Source organism: Pelobates fuscus, chromosome 6 (genome assembly GCF_036172605.1).
Source record: "Pelobates fuscus isolate aPelFus1 chromosome 6, aPelFus1.pri, whole genome shotgun sequence".
NCBI classification, from domain to species: Eukaryota; Metazoa; Chordata; class Amphibia; order Anura; family Pelobatidae; genus Pelobates; species Pelobates fuscus.
In genome coordinates, this window is record NC_086322.1 from 275,900,373 (window position 1) to 275,912,558 (window position 12,186).

The following is a 12,186-nucleotide window of genomic DNA, read 5'->3' on the forward strand; positions in this document are numbered from 1 at the left end:
TAATAGTAGGTGTAAGCTCCTTATTTGTTAATGGTTGAGCCTTTAAAATGGGTTAATCTGGTCGCAAAGCTGTCTATGCCTTCGTAATTTGCTCATTAAAGGGTAGCTCCAGGCACCCTCTGAGCACCAACACAACTTAATTGCATTTGTTAGGCTTTGGCCTCATATTCATTCTGTATTTTTCTCTACATTTAAAACTCTTTGGTTTTGTGAAAAAAAAAATACTTTAATTCTACCCCTTTGGCCAAGTCTCTTGTTCACAAAGCAACATCCTTATTATAAATAATTTGAGCTTGTACATGGCTTAGCCAATGGGAAATTAGTATGAGCTGAGCATCTGACATGACTCTGCCCCCTTTCTTCTCAGCATGGTTTTGACATACTATTCAGATAAAAGGATGAGAGTGAGTGGCTGTGGAGACACGTCAGCAGCTCATCTCACACTGATTTCTCACCTCTCATTGGTTGACCTTCCAATCGGGAAGATTTTTGTGAAAAGAGGCAGCGTGGCTAAAAGGACGTGGTTATGCCATAGATGTTTTTGGGTGATTTTTTTTTAAAGAGGTAAAGATTTCAAAATGGAAAAAAGCACAAGTCTAAGGCCAAAACCTATTAAATTACCCAGGTTGTGTTGGTGCCCAGAGTGGTCCTTTGATGACCCTATTCCAAAATGGAATGACCCACTCAATTACTAAGTATAAGGCTATTGATATCAAAGCTAAATAAGTGCAGCTTTCCATTTTGGTACAAACACAAGACTATGTAAGCAACTGATGCTTAACCCCTTAACCTCTTAAGGACACATGACATGTGTGACATGTCATGATTTCCTTTTATTCCAGAAGTCTGGTCCTTAAGGGGTTAAGTGATTAAAGAAACTGTCATATATTATTATTATTTATATTATGGAAAATTAATCTTTACCAGCTCAGAGTGTGTTTTTGAAAGGTGCAACACTTGTGCATAGTGTCCAGATTAGTAAAATGCAGTTGGATGGTCTTTGGTTAGATAACCAATACTTCTGAACAAATATTTCATTATTTTGTTATGTTTTATGTTTAAGTTCAGATATAATAGTTAACCAACAGACAGATATTACAATTTCCAAAAAGCTCAGTGGCAAGAATTTCCTGCAGCATCTAGAAAAGGATGTCTAGTTCATCTTATCTGTAATTACACAGGCACTTTATGGTAACTTGTTATCTAGACCAGTGTTCTCCAACCTCGTCCTCATGGACCACCAACAATCCTGGATTTATGTGTTTCCCTGTTTTATTCCAATGGAAATACTGACAAAACCTGGACTGTTGGTGATCCATGAGGACTGGGTTGGAGAACACTGATCTAGACTCTTGAGAACCAGTGTTTGAGGTGAACCAGTGTTTGATGCTTCAGGGGACTGAAGGGTTGCCATACTCACGAAAGATAAGTGGGTCGATCTCATACCAGAATTTAAAGACACAAATCCCATTCCATATTCATTTGATTACCTTTTAAAAAAGTTCTACCTTCATGACACTTTCATATAGACTGACGTCTTGTTTCTCAGGAAGAATGTTTGTATTCTCAAAAGTCTGACTAAGAACCTTTCGAATACTTTAGTGATCCTGTGATACTTCAGAATTAATATCCGATATGTCATACGTTATATCCATGCTTAAAGATACACTCCGGGCACCAATACTACTTTAATGCATTTGGTTATGGTGTCATTAATTTGCTGTATTTTTTTTACATGCTGGACTCTTTGTAGTTTTTGGACAAAAAACAATAAATGTTTTGCAGAATGCTGCCCCATAAGCCTGCCTCTTAGGCTTTTTTTTTTTGTGTGTGCAAAAACTACACAGATTTGAGCATGCAAAAAATACACCATAATATATCCCAAAATGCATTAAAGTTATGTGGGTGTCCCTTTAAAGGAGACTCAACCCTCACATTGTTTAGTTCTGACAAATTGGGGTTTCCATATTGATCAGTATCATATCAGCAATCATAAGACATTCGAGTAGGTGGTAGGTAGAATCATATTTAGAAGAGTTCCACAGTCATCTTCAGTTACGTAAGAAATTTGCTAAGTATAGATGCGAATATTTGTTATTTTCCATTTCAAATGCACAGATCAAAGCAAATCATTTTGGTTGATCATTTCACAATATCATTTTTTTTATGCATTGATCTTCACAATCTTTGCATCTTCCTCTCTTTTTACACAGTATTCCAATATCTTTTTAAGATTCCATTTCATCTACTTTTTTTTCCGCAATGTCAAGTTCTGAACAAATCAGCATTGTCTTATGATTCATAGTAAGTTGTCAAATATTCCCTCCTCCGCAACTAGAAATCTAACTGGTACCCTATATGAAAACTGAAATGACTGTCTCCCACACACAAACACAGTCCTGCTGCGGCAGAATGGTTTGTTCATTATTAAACACACAATAGTACAACTGAAAATTGCGACATAATTATAAATGTACAACCTCCGACAGTGTATTTACTGTAGATGTCAACTTCCATGAAGCTCATCCAATGTACGACTAATTCTACTAACCTAAGGTATAACCTGTTACATATTTACAATTACATTGTATGTATAAATGGTATGTCTACATTATTGACACTTGCTCAGTTACCATTGTCACCTCTCAACACAGTATACAATACTCCTCTTACCAAATGTAATTGCATACCGCCCAAGTGTTCCTATTTAAGAAGGACAGTCCCTATTGCCCTCTTTTCTATTAGTATCATTGGTGTGTCTTGATTTCTAACAGCGTTCCACAGCAATAATACTCACAGTAATGTGTCTTATAACCACAATAAATGTGTTTAGAAATCAGTATGTGGAGATAAGATATATTGTTATTGTTCTAAATTAAATTGTTTTTCTATTTATATTACATTTATTTTTTAGGAACTTGCATAAAATTTCTTAGAACAGCCCCGCTCATGGCCACACTAGATCCACACCCATACAATGAAAGTGTCCCTCTTTGAAATGGTGGGAGGTATGGAGTTGTGAATTTGCTTCTGATAAGCAATGTATTTAAGTGCATTGCAGTTTCAATTACCCCACCTTTACTGATGCCTAGCAAGGGTATAGCAGATATCTATCTCTCTGGCTCATCTTTCTTTACCTGCTCTATCTCTTAATTTGTAGATTTAATGGCTTATTCTTTAATATTCCATTTTCTTGTCACTTCTGTACCTCACCCGTTTTTATTCTATTGTCTATCTATTGTCACAGCAATTTGTTCTTTCCTTATCCAACAATAATACTTTTTGACCACCATAAACCCATCAATTTTCTTCTTAAGCACAATTATAAAATCAATAATATCGGTACACAAAACCTACATCCTTCAGGCCAGCCCAAGGATAGACTTTATGGCCCCTTATAAAACCAGCCCGTTACCATGCCCTAAGTCCAACACTAAAAGATAAAATGTTCTATAAATCACATTGTGACACCAAATCTTTTGTTGAATTCTGAGTATTATATAAGCCTAGATTTATCAACTACACACCTGCTGTATTCACCCAAGGCATGCTGTAATAACCCTTAACTCATAGAAGTGCCCTCACACTGTGTAAATATGGTGCATTAATGTAGTACTGTCACATATTGTGTAATTGATAGTGTTATTTCTCTCTCCATATTACAGGAGACTAAGGGCTAACAATGAAATGGTGCCAAAATTAAATCCAGGGCTTTTCAGTCCCAGATAAAGAATATTCTCTATCTTGGTTTGCAAAGCCACAATACGGAGAGTAACAAGTGCAAGGGGGCTCTGTGCAACCCTAACTGATCTGTCAACCTGGAAATTGAGCCCCCTGGACCATTGCACTCTAAGGCTTCCACCTGTGCCGCCTGATAATAGCAATGGTCCTGTCTGCGTCATTAACAAGTAGTAACAGTGAATTAGGAGAAGACATTGCAGGGCCCCTCTGCTGTTTATATGCAATGATATACTAAAGGACACTTTAAATCAGCCATTTAAATAATTATGTGAGCAGTTTAACAAGTATTTTCTTACCGAAAAGGCCTGAGGGTGAGGAAACATCTTCTGACCAGGACCTTCCCATCTGAATTTACAGACAGCATCTTCTCTCTGCGATGGGTGGACAGAGCGATGGGATGAAGGCAAGTGACACAAAGTCCTGCAAAGACACATTCATTATTTCACTTTTTTGCTATATGAAGTAGTGATTGTTGTATAACAAGGACAATATTTATAAAACCAAAATGGAAACCATGCTATATTATAAACATATATTTTCACACAGCCAGGGATGGATTACCCCTATAGCAGATTAGCTACTAGCCTAGACTTCCAATTTTAGGGGGCTGGTTTAGCATCAGTAAATCTGGGATAATGCCCATTTAGTGAAACGATACCTTTCAGAACTCTGGATATTGTGGCCTACATCTCCCATGATGCTTTACTAGCATTATGGCAATAGCATTGTGGAAGATGTAGTCCACAGCTTCTGGAGTGCTGATGGTTGCCTAACCCTGGACTAGACCATGCTTCCACTTTTCGCTCATTCTCAGCCACCGAGCATTTAAATTAAAATAATCCACTTTCAGAATGTAGGTGTGCACGAGACTTGTGTGCCTCCTGCCTAGAAACAACTGGAATATAACTTGAGATCAGTACATATCGGTATATACAATGTACACAGACCTTAGATTAGTGTGTACACAGGATACACAAGCTTCATATTTTTGTCTTATTGTGCGCTATGCTGACCTGACAGTAATTCAGGTGGATCCGCCTCCATTCTAGGCAGGTCCGCACCTTACTCCTCCCCACCGGTGTCCCCATTCACGAGACACCAATGCCGGGACCTATTTACAAATGGATGAACACACACAAATATACAAACATGCCTGGTAGTCTTTGAAGTACAATAAATGTGTTTAGAAATTAATCTGTGTTAATAAGATACATTGATCTTATTCTAAATTACATTTTAGCTGCATAATTTATTATTAGTAATTCACCTATAATTTCTGTTCACACCCCCACTCACACCCTCCTAAAATCAAAGTTTCCCTCTTCGTCCATTTGAAATGTTGGAAGGTATGCATAGAGCTATGGCTTTTATATAAAGGTTTAACACATTTTTAGAAAAAACAAACAAACAAACAAACAAAAAAATAAACACTACTGCTGTCTAGTCCTTTATTGCACTATATAGATGATGAAAAACGCTTTGCAATACTACCTTTGCCTCCAGATGCCTACCCGTCAGAAGTAATTAAGTAGCAGCAATTATAGACATATGAAGCAAATAATATTCAAAAGAAAATAATATATATTTTTAGACCACCTGGGGAACTCTAGTTCCTCGTTAAGCTGTGGAATAACAGAAAAGCAGTGCTGTATCGCTGCTGGAATCTAGACTTCTTCATTATAATTCACGGGCAAATGTTGTTTAAAATACTAAACTCAAGATACAGTGGTGGGATTAATATAAACAAGGGGAAGAATAAAGCTTCATATCTATTTGATTCTCAAGACCTTATAAATAAACAAAAATGCATCGCTTTTAACTGTATGTTTAGTGAACCCTCGATTATACAGTTGCAAGAAAAAGTATGTGAACCCTTTGGAATGATATGGATTTCTGCACAAATTGGTCATAAAATGTGATCTGATCATCATCTAAGTCACAACAATAGACAATCACAGTCTGCTTAAACTAATAACACACAAAAAATGAAATGTTGCCATGTTTTTATTGAACACACCATGTAAACATTCAAAGTGCAGGTGGAAAAAGTATGTGAACCCTTGGATTTAATAACTGGTTGAACCTCCTTTGGCAGCAATAACGTCAACCAAACGTTTCCTGTAGTCGCAGATCAGACGTGCACAACGGTCAGGAGTAATTCTTGACCATTCCTCTTTACAGAACTGTTTCAGTTCAGCAATATTCTTGGGATGTCTGGTGTGAATCGCTTTCTTGAGGTCATGCCACAGCATCTCAATCAGGTTGAGGTCAGGACTCTGACTGGACCACTTCAGAAGGCGTATGTTCTTCTGTTTAAGCCATTCTGTTGTTGATTTACTTCTAGGCTTTGGGTCATTGTCTTGTTGCAACACTCATCTTCTGTTGAGCTTCAGTTGGTAGACAGATGGCCTTAAGTTCTCCTACAAAATGTCTTGATAAACTTGGGAATTCATTTTTCCTTCGATGATAGCAATCCGTCCAGGCCCTGACGCAGCAAAGCAGCCCGAAACCATGATGCCCCCACCACCATACTTCACAGTTGGGATGAGGTTTTGATGTTGGTGTGCTGTGCCTCTTTTTAGCCACACATAGTGTTGTGTGTTTCTTCCAAACAACTCAACTTTGGTTTCATCTGTCCACAGAATATTTTGCCAGTACTGCTGTGGAACATCCAGGTGCTCTTGTGCAAACTGTAAACGTGCAGCAATGTTTTGTTTGGACAGCAGTGGCTTCCTCTGTGGTATCCTCCCATGAAATCCATTCTTGTTTAGTGTTTTACGTATTGTAGATTCGCTAACAGGGATGTTAGCATTTGAGGTGAACACAAATGTGTATTCCTGACCCTACCGTGTTGAAAACACTATTTAGCTTCCTAACCCTCTCCCCCCCTTTGACCACTTAAATAAGTAGAAAACTTACCTTTATTCCAGTGCCGTGCTGGTTCGCTGGCAATGGCTCCGCCCCCGATCCACCTCCTTTGCTGAGATCACTATAATTGATGATCGCAGCCAATCCAATCCTTTTACCATGGGAAAGCATTGAGAGGCTATTGCGCATGTGCGGCAAAACACCACTCTGCACCAGTCAGCATACCCTCATAGAGATGCTTTGAATCAATGCATGTCTATGAGGATAGTTCACGCCTCCATGCAGGACCCAGGAAGCACCTCTAGTGGCAGTCTGAGTGACTGCCACTGGAGGTGTGCCTAGGGAGTAATTTAAACACTGCCTTTTCTTTTAAAAGGCAGTGTTTACAGCAAAAAGCCTGCAGGGACTAACTATACTCACCAGAACAACTACATTAAGCTGTAGTTGTTCAGGTGACTATAGTGTCCCTTCAATTACACATCTGTCACCGGCTAGTAGCAGCAGCAATGCACTTAGCCCTCCGTAACCTTCAACCTGTAATGTAATTGAAAACCTCTTGAAGGTACCATTTGTTTCTTCTTGTTAACCTTGTGATATAGGCCTATCAAGCTTTACACGTTGAGACTAATGATTAAATCATGGTTTAGGTGATGTTTTAAAATGATAAAGATTTCTGGTTTCAACAACATTACCTGCAGAAAAAAAGATTTGTAAAATCTGGATTGTTATCACTTTCACACAAACCAAAAATGTAAAAAAAAACGTTATCGTTCAGTTCCCAATACTGGATTTGTACAAAAGTCATTATTTGCTTCACACAGCATTATCCTCACCCTCTTTGCCATATTCTTTTAACCATAACAGCATGGGAGTACAAAGAGAGACACATCAGTCTCAATGGAAGTACAAGTATATATTCATATGATACTTGTTAGTAAAAGGAGAGGACACTTAATGAAAAGAAGAACCATTGAAAATCTCCAATCTAGGAGCTTCTCTGTATATGGTACAGAATTCTAGAATTTCAGTTTTGCAAGAAAGAATGGTAGTAGTCTGTGTAGTTAAAAAAAAAAGAATTTACCTATGCATCCACCCACCCACCTATCTATCCATCCATCCATCTAATCTATCTCTATTTAACCTTAGATTATTTTTTTTTTATCTCATTGAGAGGAAGGATAATGCTGTGGGAAGAAAATAAGGACATTGTAGACATGTGCAACATTTGTTGTCCTCTGCTAGATTGATGCTTCTTATGAACACTGAACCAAATGCTTCTCTATGTACTGGGAACATTGGTTGCATTATCATGCTGTGTCAAACATTAAAACCTTTCGAAGTTGAAGATCTTCCTTTTTGATAGTCGCAAGCAGGGAGGTAGGCAACATTCGGCGCTATAGATATTGTGGACTACATCTTCCATAATGCACTTACATCCGTAATGCTGGCAAAGCATCTATGGACATGTAGTCCTCAACATCTGGAATGCCGAAGCTTGCCGACCCCTGCACTAGTGTCTGTCAGACATTAGAGGCACTTCCTCATTAAAGACCTATGATTTTGGAAGGTCCTCATGTTTAACACAACATGATGACAATCACTGGTTTAATGTTTATATGAAGCATCAAGTAAGCAGAGGGCAGCAATTGTCACACATGCTCTTAGGTTTAGGCAAAATGTAAACATGGCTGTTTCAAAGAAATGTCAACGTTTTACAGTCTTGTAGAAAAAAAGTATAAGGTCTATGCACCAAAACCACTTTATTCAGATAAAGTAGCTTTAGTGCTCAGAGTGTTCCATTAATATGCTTACCTTAGCAGATATTAGGGAGGGTGTCAGACAATAAAGCTCTCCTTTGGGTAACTGGTATCTATATCATGCAGTGCTTATAAATTAATATACAAAGCTTGGTTTATATTAAGTCAGTGCACAGCATGGAGCCCAGCATGGGGACATGGCAGGAAACTAGATGGTTTGTTGATAGACTCTATCAGCTGAGAATGTTATAGCCCTGAATTTGAATTGAATTGTTCAGTCTATGTTGTTCAATTGAAATAAGAACTTGTTACACACACACAGCTAACGCATGTATTCGAGACCATGCGCTAGTTCTTAATCCCTAAATCTGAAATATTTATACACTTTCTGATTTTAACCCACACGTAAGGTTTTCAGAATGGCACAGATATGTCTACATGAGACCCCGAGAGCCTCTCTCTATTAAGGGATCTATCTCAACTACACTTGAACCATTAAAGACAAATAGAACAGATAGTGGATCTACTGAGTGTGATACAGAAGGCACATTCTGCAAATGATTAAAGCAACAGCACAAATGAGATATTCATATTTTAGAGATCATCTGTTTTATTTCCTTTGATGGTAGCGATATACGATAGAGACATTTCAGCTTGATTAAATGTTTCTTTAAAGTGGATCTATCACCATCCAAAAACCTCTCTGTGAGCATCCTAAACACCCTTGGAGTATCCATCGTGATTGGATTAACATGATTATTCCTCTAATTAATTCTACCAATTTTAGTAAAAGTCTTACGTACCCTGGCAGCTCAAGCAAGAATCCTGAAAATAATTAAACATTCTCGGGAGAGACGAGTGACCAGGTGTTGTGAATTTTCCAGAACAAGATAGAATACACACATCTACTGCTGGAAAATAGGCTCTAATAACTGTTGGATTTATAAAAATGGTTACACTGCGTGAAAAAAGAAAAAAAGTGCATTTATTTATAATTATACCACAAATAGTTGCATTTTCTGAAGGTAACTTAAAAATAAATAAATTAAAAAATAATCGTATTATGGAACATACAAGAGTAGGTTTTCAGAAGCCGATTGAGATGCTGTTAAGCTTTCCATCATCAGGACCAGCAGACATGGATTTGAATGTTACGTGTGCAGGACATCTCTTTCCTGATGATAAAAGTGGACTGCTACCCTCTGGGAACACGGAGCATCAAGCATTGTAAGATCTCTGGGTAGCTTGACTTATTGGGACTCATGACAACTTTTATTGTTGATTGTCATTGACCTCCTGGATGGGCATATTATTATTATTATTTTATTATTTATATAGCACCATCACATTCCATAGCACTGTACAATGGTATCACCCTCGAAATATGTAGTGTCAGAGATACTACCTGAAACTTTCTCCAAACTGCTGTTGTATATTAATTGGGGTGAGCTCCCTAGACTGAGATTACATGCACTGAACATTTTTCAATGAGAGAATGACATACGAGGCAGGTGATAAAAATGATATCCTCTACGATTGGAGGAATATTTTATATTATTTATTACCCTCTATTAAGATTGAAGATGTAAGATCAATTTTATTAAAGCCAAAAAAAAAAAAAAAACTCGCACCACGGCTATTTCCCCTTGTTTCTCATTACAGATAAAATATTGAGACCCAACCAGTGTAAAGATTTATCATTTTATGAACCTTACATACATATTAAGTATTTTCTTAAAGTAGTGAATAAAGGCAATACAAACATGTAATTCAGTCATGAGTGCCATCTCACTTTAAAAAAAAAAAAACTTAAAGTTGGGCAAGTGTCCTAGCACGTGAAGAAGATGGCCACATATGCTAAGAGCTCTGTGTGTGAGACCAGATAAATACTTTGACAGTCTTTACATTATATTTAGTTGCTGTTGATGGGCTTATAAGGATCAGATTGAACAGAAAAAAATTAATCTGTACTAATTTATGGAACCGAGGTCACATAATGAAACAGGCGTACCCTTGGCTTCCCTGTCCACAGTTGGCGACCAAACCCCGACCTCACTGATGTCGGTAAAGGATTTTCTTGGATTACCATGATTTCTTCCACTAAAAGAAGGTCACTGATACATAATCTCAGAAAGGAGCTGTACACTGACAAGGCAAAGATGCCTTGTAATGCCGCTAAAGCTATTAACAAAATTAACTTACTGATAAATTAGAAAGATACAAGATAACATAAAATTTTATCAGCAGAAAATTAGTGGCTAATAACAACTGTACAATTTGTTTAAATTAAACTATATAACGTAAAAAATAGATAGATTAGGCGCACACTATATGTTATAAAAGCTGGCTAGACAGCATCCCAAAGAGCCAGATCACCAGACTAAGAAGAAACTGTTCCGATAATACTATTTTTATTGAACAAGCAAACGAAATAAAAAATAGCTTAATCAACAAAGGATATAATGGGAAATGAATAGAATCCACTATACAACAAACACTTGCAGTTAGCCAAAAAGATCTTATACATAAAGAAAAAACACACCAAAAAAAAAGATTTAATATTACCTATAATATTGGATTACAACGACACAAAAATAGACATATAAAGAAAATCATGAATAAACATTGGCATGTTTTAAAGGAGGACCCGATTTTAAAGGACATTATTCCAGAAAGACCAAAAATTATATCCAGAGGTGCACCAAATCTGAAAATGCACCTTACAAAAAAATACACTAATGATATAAAACACAGTTCCAATAAAGACAATTTTCTATCTCTTAATAAAGGTGTTTTTTTTTAAAATGTAACAGTTGTGCAGGATGCAAAAAAACAAATCCAACTGATAAAAGAAGAACCTCTTTTAAATCAAATAATACAGGTAAAATATACACTATTAAAGAAACCATTACCTGTGAAAGCAAAAATGTCATCTATTTATTATGTCCTTATGGGCTCCAGTATATTGGACGTACCATAAGACCTTTAAAAAAATACGAATAGCGGAACATTGCAGAAACAAAGAAAAAAATTATATTAACCATTCGGTGTCATCTCATTTCTGCAAACATAATAATGATCCTAAATACCTCACTTTTATAGGCATATCCACAGTAAAAAATCACTGGAGAGGTGGAGACCTTATTAAAAAAATAAGACAAAAAGAAATGGAGTGGGTTTTTAACATGGATACTCTACACCCTAATGGGTTAAATATTGAATTTGATCTTTTTAATTTTTTATAATATTTTTATAATATTTTATTTCATCCACTCTCCGTCCAATATATTACATTTTTATATTCCTTACCAATCACCAGTCCTGTTTTTTAATTGGATCCCCACTCATACATTTTCATTGGGTGCCATATGTCCATCTTTTATAACATATTATTCTTCTGTTGTTCACATTTTTGTCTATATGGCAACAGCTATGTTTATTTACTTGGGCGAATACTGTCTACTTACAACTGCATGCTTTCTGCACTCTATTCATCCACACACCTGTTAAGATTTTATACTTTTTTAATTCCAAACTTTTTATATATATATATATATATATATATATATATATATATATATATATATATATATATATAATTTGTGATATATTATTATTTGTTTTGAATTAACTACAGTTATGTGATCATTATTATGTACACCTTATGCCATATGCTTTATTCAACTTTATTTTACTTTTTTGAAATTATAACTATGAAGACTGCTTACTCTTATATGAAAGTTTTTAATATGAACCTTTAGAAGCATTTATAATATGGCCAACTTGGACTGTTTTTCTTTAAAACTAATACTGTATTGGA

At 36.3% G+C, this 12,186-nt stretch overlaps 1 protein-coding gene across 1 annotated transcript in view; it reads right to left on the minus strand.

Annotated features, from left to right (window-relative positions):
• The window catches only part of MGAT5B (alpha-1,6-mannosylglycoprotein 6-beta-N-acetylglucosaminyltransferase B), a 112,242-nt gene that overhangs the window by 82,310 nt on the left and 17,746 nt on the right, over nt 1-12,186 (minus strand). The window contains exon 2 of the mRNA XM_063459189.1: nt 4,038-4,161. Within this exon, the coding sequence (XP_063315259.1) occupies nt 4,038-4,105 (68 nt within the window). The 5' untranslated portion in view covers nt 4,106-4,161. The remainder of the gene's footprint in view (nt 1-4,037; nt 4,162-12,186) is intronic.